This window comes from Tiliqua scincoides, chromosome 4, assembly GCF_035046505.1.
Source record: "Tiliqua scincoides isolate rTilSci1 chromosome 4, rTilSci1.hap2, whole genome shotgun sequence".
In the NCBI taxonomy this organism is placed as follows: Eukaryota; Metazoa; Chordata; class Lepidosauria; order Squamata; family Scincidae; genus Tiliqua; species Tiliqua scincoides.
The window spans coordinates 60,538,399-60,563,150 of NC_089824.1; the positions used below are offsets into that span (position 1 = coordinate 60,538,399).

The 24,752-nt window shown below is 41.8% G+C and overlaps 1 protein-coding gene across 1 annotated transcript in view; it reads right to left on the minus strand.

The window, feature by feature from the left end:
• The window catches only part of PIEZO2 (piezo type mechanosensitive ion channel component 2), a 247,613-nt gene that overhangs the window by 15,295 nt on the left and 207,566 nt on the right, over positions 1-24,752 (minus strand). The window contains exons 36-48 of the mRNA XM_066623461.1: positions 22,616-22,727; positions 21,103-21,168; positions 20,216-20,382; positions 19,651-19,805; positions 15,708-15,878; positions 14,936-15,331; positions 12,297-12,555; positions 9,377-9,556; positions 7,599-7,845; positions 6,044-6,176; positions 5,468-5,615; positions 5,132-5,346; positions 727-885 (exon numbers count right to left, since the gene is read on the minus strand). Coding sequence (XP_066479558.1) covers positions 727-885; positions 5,132-5,346; positions 5,468-5,615; positions 6,044-6,176; positions 7,599-7,845; positions 9,377-9,556; positions 12,297-12,555; positions 14,936-15,331; positions 15,708-15,878; positions 19,651-19,805; positions 20,216-20,382; positions 21,103-21,168; positions 22,616-22,727 — 2,408 coding nt within the window. The remainder of the gene's footprint in view (positions 1-726; positions 886-5,131; positions 5,347-5,467; positions 5,616-6,043; positions 6,177-7,598; positions 7,846-9,376; positions 9,557-12,296; positions 12,556-14,935; positions 15,332-15,707; positions 15,879-19,650; positions 19,806-20,215; positions 20,383-21,102; positions 21,169-22,615; positions 22,728-24,752) is intronic.

Sequence of the window (24,752 nt, forward strand, 5' to 3'; positions counted from 1 at the left end):
GGGGGTTGAATAGGAAAGAAATGGGGTGGGGGTAGGCAGACTGGACCAAAGAGGGAGGTGGATGTCAATGGCAGACGTAGAATTCAAACCCTCTTCCTTGGTCTGATCTGCCTGCATGGATCAACTTGGACTTGCGCCAGCAATATTGCTGGCACAGGTTCCAGTTGACCCACTGAGGCTGCTAGGGCTTACCCTGAGGCAAGGGGACAAATGTCCCTTTAATCCCAAGGAGACTTCTAGCAGCAAAATTCCTCCATGGGGTGCAGTGTTGTCTGCACTGGTGCCACTGCATCATCACTCAGGGATTTAGGTAGGATAGGGTTATTTAGTGGTATTCTACACTTTTCTTTAAAGAAAGGGCAAGAAGGGCAAAACACACACATTCACTGCATTGTGTAGTTTGGACTTTAGCTATAATTTTTATCATTTATGATGCTTAGATTTGTATAATTAATTATACAATACGCATAATTGTTTAATAATTAGATTTACCAATTACCAGTCTAATAATCTGTTAAACCAGTCATCAATCTGATAAACCAGATCTGCCAATTACCAACCATCTGGTAAACCAAATCTGATAAACCAGTCAACTCATCACATTAAACAACTGCACATCCCGAGAAGAGAAAACCTTAAAGTACTGTATGAGAAACAAAATATGAGAGAGGAGAGAGCAAAAAGAAAGTAAAATAAAGAAAAAATATAGTGTGTATATAAACTCACCCTTGAAATAAGAAGAGATTTACATAGTTATAACTTTTCGTGAGGAAATTGCCAAGTACACGGGTTGGATAGCCACAGCGTATCTGATATGCTGATAATCCAAAATAAATACATTTTACAAAGTACCAGAGTTGTGCAACTAAATTTTGACTAAATTTCCTGCAATGCAAAACAGAGAGGGAAAAAGTGAACATGCACACATGCATTCTGGAACAATCCTATAGAAACCAATAAACTAATCCCCAGAGGCTGTTTGGGGGTAGGAAGTGCAGCATCTCCCTTTCAACTGCAATAGAAACTTCTTCTGAAGCTTCCCCTAGCTTAAGGTACCTCTTTTCAGTTGTTTTTATGCTGAGGGGAAATGGAAGCCCTACTGTATATTCAGAAATGATTGCATAGTTTATTGGATGAAAGTCAAATTATCAAGATATGTGGAAAATGATGCTTTGTTCCCGATTCTTCAAACAATTGCTGGAGGAAAAAGAAAGCACAGGCATCTAAGAAAGCATCCACATTGATTTACGCATTGAATAGTAACAGGCTGCATTGAGATGAATGTTCTGAACTCTTTTCATCTTATAGAGGCTAAATTTTTTCTTAAGCAGTTTTGTACCTTTTCCTGTTCTTGCAAAGCTTGTTCACTACATTTAGATCCCTGTTTCTGTAGTAGGGTGCTATGACCTCCAACCTCAGGCTGGAATAGCAGGCAGGCATGGTCTGACTCTGGAGGATGGGGAGAAGGAGTTCTGGTAATCTACTGTGGATCCACCTCCTTATTTAGATAACCCTGGGATACAGTTAATGTTGCCTATAAGCACTCCTCATGTATCTCATTCAGCTAATACCAGGCAGTTTCTGTCTTCACAAATTGGTCCCCATAATCTGAAATTTGACATAAGACTATTTGGAAAGCAAGTGCCCCTTTAAAGAGTAAAGCTTATGTGACTAGACCAAAGCTCAGTCAGAAGTACTAGAAGAAGGCTAGGCTACTTCACAGCAAACTCTAAATGAAATCCAATAGGCAATAAACGGAACATAACAGGTCTGACCAAACAGGTCAAATATTGGTTTTTCCTATTGAGAAGGAGGAGTTGGTGGGAATTTGTGCTCATGAAAATACCTACATAGCATGCTGGAATAGATGTAAGTAAATATTAAGCTAACAGCCCAACCTATCCTTTTTCCCTACTGTCGATGCAGCCATGACAAAAAGATGTGCGCTGTGCCCAGCCCAGGGACAAGGGATTGGGAGGCTTCGGAGGGGAAAGGGAGTTTATTTCCTCTTATATCTCCATAAGTCTCCTGCTCAGCCGTGGTCCTCTTGGACCTTTGCCAGTTCTTTAGCTGGCATAATTCAAAGGAGAAGAAATGGTCAGGGAGGTTTTAAAAAGAGGGGATAGGATCCAGCATATGTTATTGCCATCAGTTCCACCCCTCCTGCTGTCTCCATGCCCACTGTTCCTCGTCCCCTCTCTGCCCAGTTTCACCCTCTTCCCAACTCCACCATAGCCTTACCTCAGGGGTTCTCAAACTCCTCTGGAGTAAAACTCCTGAGGTAAATCCTTGTGGGAAAGAGGGGAATGCAGTGATGCGATCCCTAAGATCACACCACTGTTGGGGGGGGGGAATAGGGGCCTTCTTTTATTCGTAGGAAACAGCAGCAGTGTCCTGGGAGTGTGGGGAGCCCTGTGGATTCCTCTGCAAGGCGCAAAGAATGAAAAAATAATAATTGACCCACTTCTGGTTTTGCTATCACAAAGTGGAAGTGGATTGTGATAGTTATTTTTTCATTCTCCATGCCTTTGGGAGCCCTACAGAGGAGTCTGCAGGAGTCTCCACCCCCTGGATGCTGCTGCTCCTTCCTGTGAGTAAAAGAAAGCTCCTGCCCCTGATAGTGGCACGATCCTGGGGGTCGTGTTGCTGCATTCCCCCCTCCCACACCTTAAAGAGGTGAAAGTAGAGGTCCTCAGGCTGGGGCGTCATGATGCCCCAGTTTGATAACTCCTGCCTTATCTGGTCTGGTGATGGAGTTGTGGCAGTGCTGCAGCTTGTAGCAGCACACACAAAATGGCTATGAAGTACCATGTGCTCTTTTGGCAGCACTAACTCACTTCCTAACTCACTTCCACTGTTGTTAAAGGCTCCGTGTGACAGCCTAATCCTACATATGATTGAACTGTAAGAGTAGGCCCTGTACCAGATTTGATTGGGGTGCCCAAACCCAGGCCCGGGGGCCACTTGCGGCCCTTGAGGCCTCTCAATGCGGCCCTCAGGGAGCCCCCAGTCTCCAATGAGCCTCTGGCCCTCCGGAGATTTGTTGAAGCCCGCACTGGCCCAACGCAACGTCTCGCAGCGTGAGGGTGACTGTTTGACCTCTTGTGTGAGCTGTGGGATGAGAGCTCCCTCCACTGCTTGCTCTTTCACATCTGTGATGCAGCAGTGGCAGCAAAGGAAAAGCCAGCCTTGCTTTGTGCAAGGCCTTTTATAGGCATTGAGCTATTGCAAGACCTTCATTCATTCATTTAAGTTCATCTTTAATATATTCATTTATGTAAACTTTTGTAAATTTATTCTGACACTGTGTCAGCCCCTGACACAGTGTCAGAGAGCTGATGTGGCCCTCCTGCCAAAAACTTTGGACACCCCTGGATTAGACCATGGCCAAAGAATCCAAAGCCTTTTCTATACTTCCCTTCCTCCTTAACGCTCCCTCCCTAGAGATACCCTTTGGATAGTTTCATTTCATAAATAGCTGCTGCATGTACAACCAGCTGCTGTTATTACTGATCTTTTCATCATCACTTCCAGTACTATCTGCTGCTTTACAGCTGACTTTTGGAGTTGAAAGTTTCACTGGCAATATAAACAGAGTGAGCAATCTGGGAAATCACCAGTGATGTGCAGTGAGATCCAGGCCAGGGGAGGCAACACATATTCACTCTCCCCCCTCAAGCTCAGTCTCTGGAACACACACTCTCTCCTCCTTCTCCTCCAGAAATGAATAAATAAAGCTCAGTCTCTGGAACACACACACACACACACACACTCTCTCTCTCTCTCTCTCTCTCTCACCCCCTCAATAAATTTTTTAAAAAACTCACCTCCTTCTCCTCCACTTGAACCTGGGGAGAGCTCAGAACAAGCCTCCTGAAGCAACTAGAAAATGGCCAGTCCTGGTGCTTTGGAGAGCCAGTCTATTGTGCAGGCTCCTCCCTGCTTTTTTTCATGGTGCTTTTTTTTAAACAGAAGAGAAGCAACTCTTCCAGCTGCCTCCCCAGAGCTCACTTATGCAAGCAGATTGCTATTTTTTGATTGGCAAGCCAGTTACCCTACTTTTTTTTATTGCAAGACACACATAATTCCAGCCTAACCTGCTAGAGACAAATCTTCCTGCTGTCTCCCCAGAGATTGATGACACAAGCACTGTCTTTTTTCTTATTGGGCAAACGAAGGTAGCTCTTCCTGGTTGCACAGGCATCTCTGCCTGTTTTGTCCTTTGCAAGCCACCATAGTGACTGAGCTCAATGGCAACTCTCCTTGTTCCGTTCCGTTTGTTTGCTGCTTTAAATGGGCTGTGTGCTACAGTATTGATAAGCAACTTGGGAAAGGCAAAAGGTACTTTCTTTTCACTTGTTGGAACCCCCCCTTTTTTTTACTTGCTACGTCAGGTGAGGCTCTGCCTATCCTACCTACCGTGATGGCCCTTCACAGTCAATCACTCAAACTGTGAGTTGCGACCGACTGGTGGGTCACGACCCTATGCATGGTGGGTTGCAATGCAATGCTCCCTGTAATGCTGCAAAGCATTACTGGGAGCCACTAGAGGCTACTGTGACGGAAGCATGCAACCAGCAGCCAATCTAGTTTTGATGAAACGAGATTGAACAGTAACAAGGAGAGTTAACTTCCTGCTTCCTGTTATCATTCAATCTAGTTTTGCCAAGCATTCAGACTGCCAGCAGCCTGCTCATGTTGCATTATAAGTTGAATACTTACAGTGATCTGTCAAAACAAGAGACACTTCACAGGTAAGCATTTAAACAATGCTAATGAGTGCCAATTAACCCCAATGCTAATGGAGGTTGCTAGTAATACAAGTGTCCCCCATGTCTGCTGTTCCCATATCACAGGGTGGGGTCCCTGGAATGGATCTCCCATGAATATGGGGGCACACCTGTACTTAAAACAATGTTTTTCTCCAAGTATTCTTTCAAATCATGAATACCTGATGCAAATTAAGAAAACCAACCAACTATATCTTCCACTGTACTTTTGATTTTTTCCCGTAATCATAGCTAATACTTTCTTTGAGATCAACAGTAGTATCTTTCCCATTTGTACATGGTTTCCTTTAAAAAAAAAAAGCAGTAGAGGTAAATTAAAACATTTTAATATAATAATTTACCTTTCTGTAACTCCAGGTAAGATAAAGAACATCCAAAAGTGTATCCCAAAAACTAGGATGACCTGGAAGATTACTTTTCCCATGACGGTCTTTCTCAGATAGAGTGCCCGATCTACTACCATAGTTCCAAATTGAATTAATACCATCACTAAGAATGGTCCTGGTACTTGGTCCTCTGATAATGAAGAAGTAATATCTGCTGCTGCAGAGCGTTTCTGGGAAGAGAAGAGAATCACAGATAGTAAATTCTTTTGATCATTTGTGACAGATCATCATTTATGGCATATCATTTGAAAATACTGGCCAAGTCAGACACACAGACTTCTAGTGACATACCCCAAAAGCCCAGAATCCAAACACAATGATGATGAAGTCCACAGTATCTGCAAGGAACATCAGGACATAAACATCTGTCACAGCACTATAATCTGGGTGGATGAGATTATAGAAAAACTGTTTGATGGGGACATATATTTGAAGGGTCCTGAAAGAAGAGAAGATACCATCTTAAGTATAGCAAATAATTTTACAGAAAGAATCAAGTACTTTTACATGTTATAGACAGGAGTGGTTCATTTATTTAATGATCAATAGTTACAGCATGATGCCAAGCATGTAGCCCAGAACATCCCCTCTCTGCCTCTTATTGGTCTTGAATCAGTGAGAGAATGTAGCCAGATGAATCTGGAGATCTCTAGCTGGTTGAGTTGACCTCACCTTATCAGATGTAACTGGCAAGTGCAACTAATTATTTTAAGATACATACAACACAATCCTATGCATGTCTACTCAGAAGTAAGTCCATTCTGTTTAAGAGGATTCACTCCAAGGAAACACAGTTAACTCTTATTATGCCTGTCCTTCATGCACAATTCCTCCTTTAACAACCTTGAAAAACCTTGTATTGCTTACTTTTTAATTGTAAATTCTTTAGCTCTGATCATTTGTTCATGAAGCTTTTCCATTAGGAGCTCTTTCCTTGATTTTTGTTTTATGCTCAATACGCTGCTTCCTTTCTGACTGCTATTGCGTGTGCTGGTACTTCCTGAGAATACAAATGAGGTGGGGGGGAAAAAATCACAAACTGGTCACAAATTGGTCCTAAACTCTGGTCTGTGCAGCTTTGCTCAAAACTGAAACAAGTTTTCAAACAAAACAATAATGTGGAATGACATTTTCCAAAGTGGAAAATTTCTAGACATTTATCTACTGCTATTTTTTTGTGTGGAATATTTTGTATGTCTAAAAATGCATTCATAACATCAATTAGTAACATAATGATGCCGCCTTGGGTTCACTCAGGGAGAAAAGAGGGGTAAAAATACTATTAACAAATAAACAAATAAATAAACAAACAAACGGTTTTCAAAATTTATATATAAATGGTAGACTGAAATTTACTCCTAAAGGGAAAGCAAGTTGTCCTCCTTTCACATGTGAGAATGAGAAGGAATATGAGTTGACGGGCAGGAGGTCTGGTCTAGAGGGTAGAGCCTCCATTTGCCTGAAGATTAACATCCACAAGGTCGCCAGTTCGAGGCCACCGGCACCGTGCGACCTTGAAGCAGCCGGCAAGCTGCAGCTGAGCTGTTCCATCTGCTCGGAGCGTGGGAGGATGGAGGCCAGAATGTTAAACCAGATCGGAGTGTAACATCTTGAATGTGGTGGTTCTTGAAAGAGAGAACCTTCTTTCAATTTGTAAAAATCCCTGCGTGGATTTAATAAGCCTGCCTGTGTAAACCGCCTTGAATAAAGTCTTGAATAAAGACCAAGAAAGGCGGTATATAAATACTGTATATTATATTATTGACCATCCCCTAGGTTTGATCACTTTGTGCTCTAAACCACTATGTTTTATTGATTTTTTTCCTTATCAAATGATTTACAGCCCAATCTTATCCCCAGTGGCACCACAAGGTGCAGCAGCGCCAAATGGCTACCGCTGCATCCAGAGACACCACCAGGCCGCTGGAGGTCTTCTCAGGGAATGAGAAGATTTTTTTCCCCCCAGGAAAGCCCCAATCCCCACAAAGGGGTTTCTCAAGTCTGCACTGGCTATTTTGCCGACACAAAATAGTCTGCGCTGGCAATTTTGCTTGAGAGCCTCCATTTCGGGCTGTGCAGCCCAACATGAAGGATAGGATCCGATGGAACAGGGATCTGTCAGTTCCATCCTCATCCTGTCCCAGTTCCTCCATTGTCCTCAGCCTCCAAGGACCTCACTGCCGCCCAGAGCTCTTACTGTGCTCCGGGCGATGTCCATCCAGCGTGGGGCTGACTGGTGCTGGGCTGGCGCCAGTGCTTATTCCTTACTGGGTGTCACTGATGTTCCTTATGGCACGTTTGTGACACCCAGTGCCAGTGCTGGCCCATGTTAGGATTAGGCTCCCAGTAAAAATACTTATTTATTATAATCTAATATTATAAAAACTTAAGGGTCTTGGTGGTGTTGACCACATAAACATACCTCTTTTTGAACGATGTGAAGAAAAGCTGGATCTGTGTGAGAGCTGTGAGGCACTGCTGGAACTTTTCCTACGGATGGCAGTTTGCTGCTCTGGGAAATGGACATGTATGGATTCAACGGATGCTGCCAAATTCACTGATGTCAAAGAGTCAGCAGAACCTCTTCTGTCTGATTCAGTCAACTCATCATCAGAGTCATCTTTACTGTGGTTTTCTCCTCCATCGTCTTCATCCCACAATCCATGACACTATGAGAGACAAACGTAAGTAATCATCTTTTAATTATACTACAAAAAAAACATGAGTGTAAGGAGAAAATGTATTCATGCTGTTCCACGAATTCTTCTGCAATCTGAAGACTTCTTGCAGTGCAGTGCCACGATATACTGTGGGTTGCCTTACAGTATGAGAGATAACATGAAGAAGGAAAATATAGAATACTGCATATAAGCTCTAGTAGGCCAATAAAAGGTCTTAAAAAGGACCTGGCAAAGTCTTGAACAGGAGCTTGTACAAACCAAAAAAATCTATCTGGATGCAACAAAGTATCTCATGCAACACTTTTCTGCTAAGTCAGAAACAGCCTTTCCATGTTGGAAGAGGTCTCGTGCTAGCAGAAGGACACCTTTGGATCAAACTTTGGTCATCCAGTCACTAAAACCTTTATAGCCCAAATCCCAAGAAAACAGCTGATGCACTCTTTTAAGGACAGTACATGGTAACAGGGGACTCTTGTTCTGGCTTGGAAGGTGATTTTTCCTGATTTTAATGGGAGGAACTGTTCATGACTGAATTAATACAAAACAGTTTTAGGGCCAAGCCCTTACCAGCCTAAACGGTTAAAATCCTGGCTATTGAAGAAAACCTTGAGGACAAAAAGAGATGCTCATGTGGAATTGCCTGCTCATGAACAGCTGTAAATATATCACATTGCATGTTGTGGATCAGGAGCTATGTCAGTTGACTAACATTCAGATCTGATTTTGCAGCAATAACTTTTCAGTGTTAGCCCAGACATGAGGCTGGTTGAACCCTTTGCAGCAGGTTGCAAACTGGCGGGGGTGCTCCTTATATGTGGGTACGTGTATTTATGCACAAGTGCTGGGGTGGTGTGTTCACATGGTAGCAGAAGTAAGGGGATGGGTGGCAGAATTTTGAGGTTGAGGCAGTACCTTGACTTGAGCCACTCCTGCTTAGTCATCATGTGCTTAAGTCTCTATGTGTCTTAGAGCCCACTGGGCGTCAGTACCAGTGCTGCAGCCCAGCACCACTGCTAGTGTCACAAACATGCCATAAGGCACAGAGAGGAAGCACACTGGGGGGGAAGGCATGTGCCACCCTGCCGACACTGCTGCTGGAGCCCTGGCTGCCACTGGCAAGGTGAGCGCTGGGCAGCACTGGGGAGTGCAGGGAGGGCATGGGGAAAGGGCGGAGAGAGGAAAGAATTGGCGGCGGGACCTATCCCCCATGCTGGGCTCAGAAGCCTGACATGGGACTTCTCAAGTTTGTGCCAGCAATTTATCCCCATTGTAGAGGCTGGGGCTTTACTTCTCCCAAGGACCCTTCTGGCAACTTCCTTGGCCCCACAGGATTCAGCAGGGGACACTTCAGCAGCACTGTAGTGCACTGTGCCAGGGAGCTTAGGATTGGACTGCTCATAATTTCCATAATATTAAGACAGTAAATCAGATAGGATGGAAGTCCAGCATGTTGACAGCTGTGCCATCTTGTAGAAAAACCTAAGCTAAAAATAACAATATTTATTTAATTTAAAAATACCTTTAAAATGGATCTGTGGAAAAATAAGGCAAGTAGCTGAACAAGGTCATAGTGCACATAACCCTCTTTCTTCTCAATGCCAATGATGTTGGGTGGATGGTAAGGTTTATCTTTATTGGCTGCACTTTTATTCCAAGGGAAGAAGCCAAACTGGAAAAAATACTTTATAACTATTGTCACCTGTATAAAAACATCAATGGTTAAAGGTGAAACGTAGACCCATGATAACCTTAGAAAAAGTATTTCTTTTAGCCCTGCCCTGCCACATTTCTCAGAGAAGCTTACACATTAGTTAAAAACACAATAAAACCACAATGAAAATATAAAAAAATGATACAAATTACCTTACAGGTTTTATTAAACATTATTAGAACATCCCAAGGACCCAAACAAAAATGGATCTAGCCTCAAATCCTTTTTTTCCTTAATGTATATATACTGCTTCTTTCTTGAGCAACTAGTTACTTAATGAAATATGCAACTCAAAAATAAAACAATAAAATGCAGAAAAAATGAAGAAATCCCAAAATAGCAAAACACAAAGCAATTAACATAATAAAACATAAGCAGAAAAGGCTTTACAAAGCAAATAAGTTTTCAATTGCCATCTAAGGTCCCAATCCTATCCAACTTTTCAGGCCTGATGCAACCGTGCCAACAGAGTGTGTGCTGCATCCTGTGGTGAGGGTGCAGTCATGGAAGCTTCTGGAAGGTAACATGTGTTCCCTTACTTTGGGGCTGTATTACAGCTGCATCAGTGCTGGAAAGTTGGATAGGATTGGGCCCTAAAAGAAAAGAGGTGCACAACAGACCTCTTGTGGGAGAAGATTCCACAGGGAAGGGAGTGGGACATCATGTAAAAGTCCCACTGGTGCATCGCCTCCAACTTCATCTCTGACAGTCTGTGAATGCACAGGAATGCCCCCTCCCCAAGGATCTTAGGACATGGGAAGATTCATGTGGAGGAAGATGATCAGTCAGGTATTCTGGTCCCGGCTAATTAAGAGCATTAAAGGTCATAACCAGCACCTTAAATTACATTTGGATGCCAACTGGCAATCAATGCAGCTGGAACAATCGAACTACAACATGATCATACTATCTCACTGATCCTTGTTAATAATCTAGTGTCTGCATTTTGCCACAGTTGTAACTTCCAATTGGTGTTCAAGAGCAGTCCCATGTAAACTGCATTGCAGTAATCCAAATGAGAGGTGACTAAGACTTGAACAACCACTGTCAGGAATAGGTGCAGCTGGTGCACCAGCTGAAACTGCGAGAACACACAGAGAGAGAGAGAGAGAGAGAGAGAGAGAGAGAGAGAGAGACACTCCAAGTAACAACTGACATTTGGACATCCTTCGAACAAGGCTGAGTCCTCAAGCTATGAATTTGATCCTCCAGGGGGAATGCAACTTTTTGCAGAACACACAAACTCACTATTCACAAATCAGCATGTCTCCTTAATTTCAGCTTGAATGACCATTCAGCCTTTCACTGAATCAAGACACTAGTTCAAGGAGCCTGCAACTAGAGAAGATGTGTGCAATCAGCATACTGATGGCACTTCATGACAAATCACTGGATGATCTCCCCTAGCAACTTCATGTAGTTGTTAAACAGCATGGGGAGGGGGCACAGAACACCACAATAGTCATGGTGTAGAGTCAGAGTTCCCCAGTAACAATTTCTTGAACCAGCCCTCCAAGAAGAATCACAGCCAATGCAAAACAGTGTCTCCAGTACCCATCTCCATCAGGTGACCCAGAAGGATACCATGTTCATTTGTATAAAACACCACTGAGAAGTCAAACAAAATCAACAGGGTCTAATTCCTGCCTAATATGCAGCACAGATCATTCACTAGAGCAGCGGGAGTTTTACTCCTGAGGTAAATCTTTGCTGGGGTGGGAGTGAGTGCAGTGCAGTGATCCCCACAATTGTGTTGCTAATGGGGTTGAAAGGGGGGGGTGCTTTTACTTACTACAGGCTCTTGTAAGCTGCAGGAGTTGCAGGGAGCCCTGCATAGCCCTCCATAGGGCTCCCCAAGTCTTGGAATGTTGAAAAAAAGAGTTTGCAAAGCACTTTCTATTTGCAAACTGATCTAGGAAGTGCTCTGAGAACTCTTCTTTTCTACGTTCCAAGCCTTGGGAAACCCTGAGGAGGGCTGTGCGGGGCTTCCCACAACTTCTTCAGCCTGCAGCAACCTGTAATAAGTAAAAGCATCTATCTTTCACCCCGGTTAGTTACGCGATCCTGGAGATTGAGTCACTGTCGTCGCTCCCCCCCCCTTAAAGGAACTGGGGGAGTTTACACAAGCTGATGGGTTGCGTCCCACCAGTTTGAGAACTACTGCACTACAGTGACCAAAGTTGTTTCTGTACAAATTAATATAGAGCCAGAAAATCAGTTTTATCAAGGAACCACTGATGTTGCTTCCTCACCACATGCTCAGACATTTGGCCACAATGGTGGAAGACTGGCTGGGAACACAAGGTGGAAGAGTGGCTGGGAACTGTCTAAGAGTGTGGGATCCAGGGAGAGTTTCTTCAGCAGGTGGCACACCACCACAAGGCGACTGCAGGTACAATTTCTGCCAATGAAGAACTTGTTATTGTCCCTGTCCACTCAGCCAATCCCCAACCAGGAGATTTTATAAGCCAAGAAGTGCAAGTTGGTAGAAGGAATCAGAATCAGGACTGTGGCATGGAGGTATTTAATTTATTGCTTTCACGCTCTTAAAAATAGATTTTGTATACTGTACAGTGCCTATATATCTTTATGCTCATATAGCAAACACAAGGAGCTAGAGTCTGTTATTGTAAGCAAAAGTTATTGCAGCCAACATTCTTTACATATGCAGATTCATTCTTGTTGGCTATGCAAAGAGATATGTAACTGCTAGAGAATGAATACATACCTCAGTGTAGACAATGGCTGTCATCCAAAAACGTTTGCTAGGCCTTGGGACGGAAAGCATGGCCCAAAGGAAGATAAGGATGGGAAGCACAAGTGTAATCATGGAGGCAGAAACCATGTGATTAAGAATAATTACGAAGTAGCACACCATTTCTGATCGGGCTACAAGTGTATTATATAGAGCATAAATAAGCAGCAAAAAGCGGGGTTGACCAGAATAAAACTTTTCTGATTCTTCCAGTTCTTCATCATGAAACATTCTGTGGGAACAATGTTAGGTTATATGCTTTGATCTGTAAATAATATTTTAATACATATTTTCTAGTATTGCAGAAAAGTCTGAAGACAATGATAAATCAACGCATTCTACATAAAACAACGTATAACCCAAAGCATGATGGCAGACATACATCAGGACTTAACATACAGCAGGACTTTGGACATGCTACTCAAACAGCAGCTCCATGTCATTTGGCAAGCCACCAAAAATGATATGAGTCTTTGTTGAGTATCTTAATACTCAAATTTACTTGAGGAAAAGTTTGTGATGCGCCTTGGGATCCGCTACTTAAAGAAAAAAAAAGAACTTCTCCAGGAGCTGAAGGCTTTGGATACACTTAAAGTAGGTTTTTGAATTATTCCAGCCAAAAAATCTGAAAAATCATTTTAACAGCCCAATCCTAACTGAGCTGCCCGTACCATGATACAGTGGCACTGAAACTGTTGCCACTGTATCCTGTATGGGCAAAGAGGCACATTTCTTCCCTTACCCCATGTCAGTCCCCAGCAGCTTCTATGGGTCTACTCAGATCTGCAGCAGCAATTTAGCTGGTGCAGAATCTAGTAGCCCTGTGTAGGGCTTTCAGGCCCAGGGTAGGGGTTAGAATGTAGCAGAGGCATCCCCCTGCCCCTCCAAGGCCTGAACCGCCCCCTCCCTGTTCAGAAATACCCCCTCCCCACCCTGTTCTGCCCTCCGCCCCATTTCCCCATGATTTACCCTTATTTGTTCATACAGTGTAAAACCTATATAGATGTGCCCTGTATCCATAGGAATTCCATTCTGGAAACCCCCCATCGTTACATGAAACTGCAGATATGCACAAACACCTCCTCCCTCACCCTCCAGAGCTGAGGGGAGCTCTGCTCCCATCACCTCTGGAGGATTTTCTGAGCCCAACAGTGAAAAAAGATCCTCTTGGAGGTGTAGAGCTCCCCTTGCCTCCAGAGGGGGTGCATGTTTGGGGGGCAGCCCCAATCCACCGATGTTAATCCGTGGATACGGGGGTCCCTGTATGTGAAATAATCACATTTGTGATGCGTTAATAGACTCCTATAATTAACACAAATCTCTGGAAGTTCTCACTCTGAGTCCACTGTTGAAAACAAAACAAACAAAAATAGCTTGCTTTGATATACATCATAAAAACATTCCATTGCAAATTAGTTTAAGACCCAATCTACACAAAATGAAGAGTAAGATGGTACACTGAGGCTGTAGAATTCTGGATTTTTCTACTTCAAATTTCAGTTGTGGAGTCATACTTTAGAACACTTCCCCATCAAAAAAAATTCATCACTGCATGGAAATAAGCATAGGAAGGTTTTGTGCAGACCTCTTCCAGAATTGCAAGATTATTATAAGCAGAATGTTTTTTGAATAGAGAGGATTCAGAAATATGACTCCTCTTTTGCAATCCAAAGTGGAACTGTTTGGTATCCTATCAAACTCAGCTTAGCGCCTGTCTCTGCATATACTGGGTGTGATTTGGTCCAACATTTGTGAACAACAAAGGAAATGATGTCAAAACAGTTTCCTGATATAACGGCACATGATGCAGTTATACTGCTGAGGCTAAATCAGCTATATGTGGCCTGTTGCTGGATTGCTCGAGCACTCCATTCATAACACTATGATTCTAGAAAGAGGGGCAGAATTCAAGTAATAAATGGAAGAAATTAAATGAAATGTATTTAACTGAGTACATAATAAAACTAATATATTTGAGAAGGTAAATTAAAGTCCATTTGATCACCAGTATGCTAAATGAGCAAGAGAGGTAAAAACTGGATGATTTGCTGTTATGCTTGGTGTGATTTGCGGCTATCTGCAGAAGCTGGATGCAAGTGCTGAGCAGCTAAGAAAGATGACTACACCATTGAAGGAAAACTTCTCGAGACTGAAGGGTTCTATATACAGAACAATACAGGTTGACCTACTTATCCACAGATTTTCCATCAGTGGATTTGGCTCAACGGGGGACCTCTTGACTCCCACTGAGCCACATTCAGCCCAACCTGAAGCTTCCAGAGGCAAGCAAATTTCAGGGTCCAATGAGCTCCGAACGCAACCAGAGCCTTGCTCTAGTCGTGTCCAGAGCTGTTCTGAGGCCTGTGGAGGCTGCATGCAGTTCTAGAAGATTCTAGATACATATTACAGAAAACTATGACAAAAAGAGATTTGAGATGAAGGAAAGCCGTGTCTTAAACCCTGCAGAATGACTAGGGATTGTTCTGACAAAACAGTGACCTATGAAAGAAGTTGTACATTTGATGCCAATGTTATACTAAAGGTATAACAAGGGTATAGGTTCCCCTAAAGGTATAGACATGCCAGTGAGTACATTGTTCTATTTTTCTTACTTGTTCATAAGTAGTTCACTTGCAGTCAGCTCATGTGTCAAAGGAGGAAGTATAGAATCCCCTGGCTTTTCAGACTGATTCTCATCTGGGCTCACCAACATATGGTTTTTGTCAGATGAGCCATCTTCAGAACGATCTACAGGAAAAAGCTCCAAGCTAACAGCTTTGCTGTAAGAAGGAGGGGGTTCAGCAATGCCATCCAGAGCAGAATACGATGGCATATCTGTATCAGAAGTGTATGCAGCTCCTTCAGAATCCATGCAGTAATCTTCCAAGTCGTGATCCTGTCTTGATGAAATATCTATTTCTTCTTCTTCATGTTCCTCCCCTTCAACTTCTTCAATTGTTTCTGCTGTCCCCTGACGGGAATACAGCATGGTGATTTGGGTAGCTTCACTGTCAAGGATAGGGGAAAAGGACTTTTGTCAATTTCTAATTTCACAAATGATGCACTGATGTATTTATTTTCTGTTCTGTGGCAGGACTTTAATTTGAAAGCAGCATGCTTACTTTTAAAAAAAAGAGGCACTTAATTTATATCTCAAACCAAAAGTCTAAGGAATAAAAAATAAATAAGCTACCAAAATGACATATAGTCCCAACAAATAAATATTGATAGAAGATCTAAAACAAACAACATTCTTATACTGAATCTGAAAATACTTTTATCCAGACACTCTTCCACATACAAACACACTTACAAACTTTTACATTGCAAAAGCAGACAATGGTCAGGGTAAATGTGTGAATAAAATATGCATGGATTAAGCACCTTGACACTATACTGGCACTGTCAGCAGATGAGGAGGACATATCCATGCTGTACATTTTACGAAGCCTAGGTCGTGCACGCTCACTTGTTTTAGGAATAGGGTCTGGTCCATCTAAATCATCAAGGGTTGACTGCCTTGACAATAATAATGTGGTTGCTTCAGTGCAGCAGCTAGCAGTGCAAACAGTTAGAAAGAGAGTGTTAAACATCAAGAGTATATTGACATGACTAAGGGCCCAATCCTATCCAACTTTCCAGAACCGGTGCAAGCGCAATGCAGCCCTGAAGTAAGGGAACAAGTGTTCCCTTACTTTGAGGAGCCTTCTGTGACTGCCTCCCCACCAAAGGATGCAGTACATACCCCATTGGTACGACTGCACCGGCACTGGAAAATTGGATAGGATTGGGCCCTTAGAAGTGAATGTGCTTGGTTGGCCATGCACAGTACATAAACACAAAGACAAAACTTTTGAGAGGAGATAAGATACTGTTGGTGCCAGAATATATATTGGCTTTTTTCAAAACAAGATTTTCATAAGCAGAGAAGATAGAAATTAGAAACCATGGGAGGTCAGACTTTCCCATGCTTATGGGAAACAGTAAATAATACGACTTCAGAAAAACTCAATGACTAATTGTCCCCACATTATTACTAGCACACACTTTTGAATGCTTTAATATAATTATGGGGGTCAAACTTTCCTTCAGAACCTCCAAGTCATTAGTTATGAACCAATCTGCTTTCAGTAGAAATCTATACAATATTAGTTAGCAAATATGTGTTTTATTCATTAACCAATGCAAGCAGCATGTTTCTTCATGCTGAAAAGATTATCTAAAAAATTCATGTTTTTTGAAAGATTTATTTTTCTTAATTTCAAAATGTAAATTAATGCATAGTATCTTACTTTAAGACTGATATCATTAAGAGTCCATATCTCATTTATTAATAAAATAGGAAAATGGAGGCATGTACTAGGATTCAGGTATTTAAATTAGTTATGGTTATAGCAGCTGGTGAAATGGAAACAGACAATAACTGGAGCAAAGGAGAAGAGCATACATTACATTTTTGGAATGAAGGTTTCTGAAAAGGACTGTAACATATATTACAGAAAACTTTGACAAAAAGAGATTTGAGATGAAGGAAAGCCGTGTCTTAAACCCTGCAGAATGACTAGGGATTGTTCTGACAAAACAGTGACCTATGAAAGAAGTTGTACATTTGATGCCAATGTTATACTAGGAATTGCTGCTTTATTCCACTCTTCCAGAGTCTTGGAATGTTTAGGGTAACTACAGATGGGCAGCCCAATCCTATCCTTTCTGCGCCTAGAGCAGGGGTGTCCAAACATTTTGGCAGGAGGGCCACATCATCTCTCTGACACTGTATGAAAAAAGGCCAGGGGGAAAAAAGAATTAATTTACATTTAAAGTTTGAATAAATTTTCAGAAATGAATTTATTAGAGATGGAACTTATATGAATGAATGAAGGTCTTACAGTAGCTCAAGGCCCATAAAAGGCCTTGCACAAAGCAAGGCCAGCCTTTCCTTCACTGCCACTGCTGCATCACAGACATGAAACAGCAAGTAGTGGAGGGCTCCCTGGTCCCACAGCTCAGGTGAGAGGTCGAACAGTCATCCTCAAGCTGAGAGCAGTTGCATCGGGCCAGTACAGGCTCCAGCAAGTCTCTGGAGGGCCAGAGGTTCATTGGAGACTGGGGGCTCCCTGAGGGCCGGATTGGGAGCCCCTGAGGGCTGCAAGTGGCCCCCGGGCCAGGGTTTGGGCACCCCTGGCCTAGAGGAACATGGTGCCAAAATGGCAAACGCTGTATCCCATGGGTTCTGGGAAACATCAGACATCTATTTGGGGGAAGGGGACTTTCATCCCCTTCCCCCCGAGGAAATCTCCAGGCCCCGCAATATAGCTTCTCATGCTTCTCATGCTTGTGCTGGCTATTTGCTGGCGCAGTGTTGAGAATCTCTGTTTCAGGCTTTTCAGGCAGACACAAAGGATAGAATCCGATGGAGGAGGCTCTGCCATTCTCATCCCCCTTCTGAACTGGTTTCTCCCCCACCCCACCCTCCCGTCCCCCAGAACGCCTTCCCCTGCCCCAATAGGCCACGCCACTGCCCTGTGCTCTTATCTAGTCCTGGGCGGCCATCTGACTGGTGCTGGCCCTGTGCTGGCACTCCCTACTCCAAGGATTCTGTAAACCTGCTTTACGACACCCAGTGCTAGTGCTGGAGCCTTATGAGCTCAGAGTCTTATGAATTTCTCATAAGCTCAGAGTCTATGAAAATGCATTTGTTCATATAGGTAAAGGTTTAGAAGGACTTTCTGGAAAGCAGCACTGCTAGAACTATAACTCATTCCAATTTCTGTTAATCTGTAGGTCAAACTGGTACTTAGAAATTTTGTGGTGGAAAGTAGACTTAAGAGTACATTAAGGAGGCTTTGTAAGTCAATGCTAAACAAACACAAAAATGCATAGTTTTGTAAGTTTATAGCTATTTAGGTTACAATCGTATGTACATTACGGAGAATAAGTTTTTACTTTGAATACAGGTGAGTTTACTTCAGAGTAAAAACTGAATCAAACATGAATTTATTAAATACTTTTAATTAAACTAGGTTTTCATTAAAGCAAAAAGTATGCTGAATGTCTAACTGCTTGTCAGATACCTCATTATTTCCCTGGCCAAAACACTGAAGGCTGAGAAAACTTAGTTCTTGCTGAGTAATTAGGTAGAATACTGCCTGTACATTTAGCTTTATTCAAAAGGCTAGATACTGCCTTTAAATTTAAAAAAAAAATTAGGTAGTGATCTAGAATTATCCTGAGGGGGACTCGCAGCCCAATCCTATGTATTACTCAGTAAGTCCCATTATATTCAAAGAGGCTTACTCCCAGATAAGTGTGGATAGGATTGCAGCCTCAGGCACTAGCATGTGCTCCATTCCACCTAACAACTAAGGCTCTGAGATTAATTGTGTCCTGGGTTCCAAGGTTTCAAAGAGCAGATTGTGGTGATAAGCTACTCCCAGCAAGCCCAGCCACAACAATTTTTCTTATTTTCAACTGTCTCCAACTCTAAACTACATGCTGATTTTTAGGTATTAGTCTAAAAATCAGCAAGCTGTTTAGAAATAGTAAATTGAGAATAAACAGCATATGTGAGCAGTCACATTTTGGAATATATTTTGTAAAACCCGGTATTATACTTGAGCAGTTTGTATGAGGCTTTTAACAGTTTTGGAAAGTGAAAAATACTTCCTTCTCCCTTTCCTCCAAATGACAGAGCAGTTAAAGAGGAGGAAAAAATCAAAAGAGAAATAGTGGTTAAAAAGGTTCAAAGATTTTGGGTCCATCACAAATTTTTAGTATGAGGGAAACAAATAGGTAAAATGTGGGGGCTGATTATCCTAGTGCAGGGGTGTCAAACTCGTTTCATAGTGAGGGCTGAATGGCATTCATGATGCCTGCTGAGGGCTGGAAGTGATGTTGTTAGGCAGGAAGTGATGTCATTAAACAACTCATAACCAAAAATAAGCACTTTTTCTCACTTAGGAATTCATTAACTACAAATGAAAGAAGAGAAAACATGCAAATCTTTATCATGTTTCAAGATATGGGAGAGCCGAATTTTTGTGGGGGCTGCTCTTTTACCAGTAATACCTCAGCACTGCTCAGCAATTGAGAGCCGGATAAAAAGCTTCCGCGGGCTGCATCCAGCCCCTGAGCCTTATGTTTGACACCCCTGTCCTAGTGCCTATACACAGATCCACAGAGGAAGTTTCTAGTTATATGGAAATCCTACATCATTCAGGTAATTCGGGCTAAGCTTCCAGGTAAGTTTATTTCTACATTTATGTAAATATTTCTATATTTATGATCATCTTCTATATGTATATAATTACTTTGTGCTTTAACAAAATACCTGGATTCACTATCACGAGAAGCTGCTGATTCTAGGCTTGCTGTCCTCTCAGTTTGCCCAGGTTCATAAATTTCATCCAGTCCTGATTCCCTAGAAAGTTTCATTATGTGATTTTGGTAATACATGTGGATACTTTCTCGAGTTGGAACATTTCCCTAGGAAAGACAAGATAGGATTTAGAAAACAGAGCAGGCCATTTCTGTCCTGGGAGGTCTGCCAACGGTCTAATGAAAACATGTTTTAGGAGCCCTGAGAAGAATAAAATGGCAACATGTTACAGTTGCCAGCCAATGAAAAACTCTGGACTCTTAGAGACATGCCATAGAAATATTTTACATTAAAAAACATGTTTTTTAAAGTCTCCTAAGGGTTTTCATCCACATGGAATGGAAGACCCTCAATCACAAATTATAAAAATATTTTGAAAGAGAAGGTAAATACAGTGAGGTTGCTGAAATCTATATAGGCCCCTACAAATCTGTTGCTATGGAATATGCCAAGTGGCCCTGAAACACCACCGTGTTGTTTATTACCGTCATGTAAATGATACAAAATGCCATATTACCTTTTTGATTTCCCTCGTAAGCATGCATCGCTCTATTCTCAACACAGTGGAAATATCAATGTGCTCTCTTGAAACGGAATTGAGCCAAGCTGTAAAACTGTCTATTGTTGCCAGAAAAAGAACCCAGGTGAACTTTAAAATGTTATATATTCTTTTTATGATGTTATCTGGGGGGAAAAAGACAGACCAATCCATTAACTGTCACACAGTAGCAGATATTTGTAATTGCTTTGAAAACTTCTAACATATTAGAACTACTTTATCTGGCATTTCTAAGTTAGGGGCCAGATAACGCCCAAAATTTGAACTAGGGTAAACCTCCCTTGTGGTAACTGTGAGGTGACCTCAGAGACTATCCTTTTCATGTAGAACTAGACTCTATGACCAAATGACATTCTTTAGACATTTTCCATTTGGTGTAATAATATTCTATTTTCATTCTGTGATTACCTTTTCAAAGGTAACATATTGTGTTCCATCGCCTTGCAGCAGGACCCTCCAAGCAGCAGGCTTATGTTTTCAAGATGCTGAAGCAGCTGAGGTATTTAAACAATATATCCTTTTCAGCTTACAAAATGTAGCTGGACTGAAAACTGTTTAACTAAATGCAACATCACTGAACACAACACAGTCATGAAAGTTAATTTCTCTTGCTGCATAATCTGCATAATCTCATAATCTGCAGCATACATGTGTATTTTCTGGTTAGAATAGTATCATTTGGGCTGGTAGAACTGCGACTCTGGATGGATACGCTATGTATACATGTGTATGTCCAGAGTCACAGATCATATATACTTTGTTGGCATGGCCTTTATTTAACACATGGCTATGGCATGCTATTAAATTATAATGTTAAAAAGATACATTCTTGACTCTTTGCTTACCAGGTCCATCTGAGGATTTTTTTTTGACAGGTGCCTCTCTTTCTTCATCTTCCACATCTATACCAACTGACAAATCAATATTCAAGCTTTGAGCAAAAGCTACTGACAGCTGATGATTATTCAACACAGATGCGTAGATTAATCCTGTGTACTACAAGTTAAGGCCCAATCCTATGCTGGGTTTTCCATGAATAAATCTTGTGATTCACCACCTTACATCCTGTGGTAGTGGTGTGGCAGCTGCTCTGCTTTTCAGTGGGCCATGAATGCCAGTACAAAAGGCAGGAGGCCATGGCAAGAGGCCACAGTGGCCCAATGAACCTCCACTGCATAACAACCTCATAAGTTGTTGTTGGTAGTGGTTTGGGGAGGATCATAAGTGGTTTGTGGTGGGCTTGCGCCAGGGTTGAGAGGGGGGGATCTCTGCAGCAGCAGTGCATGCCAAGTTTCAATTCATCCCTTCCCAGCCCAGACCCGTGCTCAGGGATCTCCTCAGACATATGCCAGCAAAAGAGAAGGTGTGAGGAGACCCCCTGGAGGTCAGGCAGCCTATGGGGAGCAAAGTAAAAAAGATTAGTTCCCCTGGCTGCTGGGTCATCTCCCCTCCTTCTCATAGCAAGCAGTGCACACTCCATTAGTAGTTGTACATGCTGTGGGCTGGCATGGCATAGGATTGGGCAGACACCTTCAAATTCTATAGCATTCCTCAAGTCAGGAAATGCCACTGTATCCAGTTAAATGGAGAGAGCATATAAGTGATATTAGTCTGCTTTATTAGCTAGTTTAGTTACCCATAATTTGGCACAGTTTGCCTGACTTCAGCATTTGAATATTTTAGCTAGCTACCTAGGATTTGGTCTGGTTGTTTCGTTGTTTACTGTCTTCTCATTTCCCAAAACAAAGTCAATTCAAGTACCACTGCTATTTCTATTCCTCTAGAGCAGGGGTCTCCAAACATTTTGACCAGAGGGCCGCATCAAATGCCTGGTATGGTTTTGAGGGTCAGAAAAAAATTTAAATATAAAATTTATATAAATAAATTAAAGATGGAACTTAGATGTGTGAATAAATGAATGAATGGGCTCATTCATTCAACCTCTCTGGCCTTTAGAACACCCTCCAGATGCAACCAGAGCATAGCTTCAGTCATGTTTGGCTAAGTGGGCCAGGGCTTTCAGGGGACAAGAGGTTGGCTGCGGGCCTGCTAGAGGCCCGCTGCGGGCTGCATCTGGCCCCCAGGCAGGGGTTTGGAGACCCCTGCTCTAGAGTTAGCTACATGTGTTGTATATATCTGATCACTGAACAATGGGCATTGTTTTCCATTCAGTTTATGTCTTCTTATAGTAATAAAAACAAGGAGCCAACCTGGTAAAAACACACACCACTATTCCTGTTCTCTCGCCACCCATGAAAAGCATTATCTGAATAATAATACGGCAACTGCAATTTTAAGAATGAAAAAGCTGTGTATGTTTACAAGATACAACAGAAAATATTATAGGTGCATACTTACCATCCCCAGACATTTTCTGCCTTTGTCTCCCTTCCTTCCAAAACTTTTTCTTCTCTTTGCGCCTTTGTCGGAGAGCAGTTTTAGGATCAGTGATCCAGGCCTGGTAAACAAACTAGAGGGAACAAACCAATTTATTTCAAGTTCCTTAATAATTATACATTAGAGCAAATGACAAACAAGATGATAGTTCTGAATAAACAGCTCTTGATTGGCGAGATTCAGCTCCCCACCCCCCATGAATGGAGGAACTCATGCAAGGACACCTATGTGTGGAAAGGACTTCTATGTAACCACCCTTCCATTCATGGAAGAAATAGGCAACCATGAAGTGCCTCTGTTTGAACACTTACAATAAAACTGCTAGTTCAGTGTTGCTGGAATTGATACACAGTTTACATGTGAAGAACTTCTGGCAACTAGGTAAATAATTCCAAATTTAACAGTTTTGGGTTTTATTGAGCATTTATGAAAAGTCTACTATTTCTAATATCACTGACTGGCAAATATTTTTATATACAGCATATATTTTTACGATATGAGCACAATAGGAGCTCAAGATGTGAAGAAAACCTCATTATGCATTTATTTTCCAACACAAAACCAAGTGACTAAAAAGAACAACAAAAAACCAAGTACTGTGTATTAGCTATTTGAGACAAAAGATTGTGCTTTTGTCTGTATTATTTTCATTGATTCTGATAATCAATGAAAATTATCTTTAGATGGCATTGCATCATTTATGCAGAACATTTATGCAAGGACAGACATTAGCGACAGCCATGCAAAAGGAAGGGACAGGAAAAGCAAGCAGAATGGAACAGTAACCACTCTCAAAACAAGCATCCATAAAAACTGTCTCAGGGAAGCTGGAAAATGTCATTACTGGAAGTAACACTGTAAAGGCTAATTTAACTTTATTTATTGCAGTTCTGATGTACAAAAATCATCAGGTGCATTATGAAGATATGTCTGAAGATTTCTTAATGGAATGTTGAGGAGCATAAAACCAAAGAAATGTTTATTTTTGATCTGTGAACATGAACTATTATTAAGAGGGTAGAAGTGCAGTGGGAAAGCCTGTCTTTGCCCGGTTTTTTCTTGAGTCAGAGAATAAAAAGGTTAATAATGAAGACATTTGCAGATGTCTTAATAACTGAAGCCTGAGATTTTTCACATTATGCAGAGCATTCCTCTACTGAAAATTGGTATGATGAAATTTTGGATTGTATCATAAGACATGCTAGTGGAAAGGAGTTTGAGGAAGCAAACTGCACTGTCACCTCTGCAGTACACTAGCCTCCTGATATCCAAAAATCTGCTCCTGAGAGTTGGGGACCCTCTGAAACAGAATTGCATGGGGTGTCAAGAACTGCAGGGGTCACCCCACCCCACAGCAGAAGGGTTTTCTATTTAAGCAAGATATAGCTAGTAGTTTGGAATAGTGTTATTTACTATGTACCTATTATAGCCCAACAGTTGCTATCAAGTCAACATTTATTGTGGTGGTTCTGTATATACATTATTATTGAAGACAGTTTTGGGGAGGGCATAGGTGCAAATAAAGGAACTGTTGAAGAAATGTTTCTCATGTTCTACTGGTCAGGTTTAAAATAAGGTACTTTAACTTCCTCCTGATGAAATACCAACATAATCTCCATTCTGAGTTTCAGCACTGAAACACATACAAACAAATGATTGGATCTGAACTGTTATATTGAACCTAGCATGTTGTAGCATTCCTTCAACACAAGTGGCTTTTTGCATGTACTTCAAGTGTCATCACAAGTACAATTAAAGGATGCCCCCTAGACAAGCTGGTGGGTAACAGACACCGGAATGATCAAAAGAATACACCAGAATATACACAGAATACAGAATACACAAGAAAAGTAATTTTGGAGAGTGAGTGTATTTAGTTACAGCATTTTAAGGTTTTACCAGCTTTCTGAGAAAGATAAAAATGCTGAGTGAAATCCTGCTCTTAAATTATTGAACAATATTTTCAACAGGGCCAGCATTTTATCCACTCTACAAAGGCATGCAGCTGATGGAATCGTCTCAATATGGGCTCCGCAGATGTATCAGAATTACGTATGTGTATCTCTGCATTTTCTCTCTGGGATCCAAGCTCACAGTT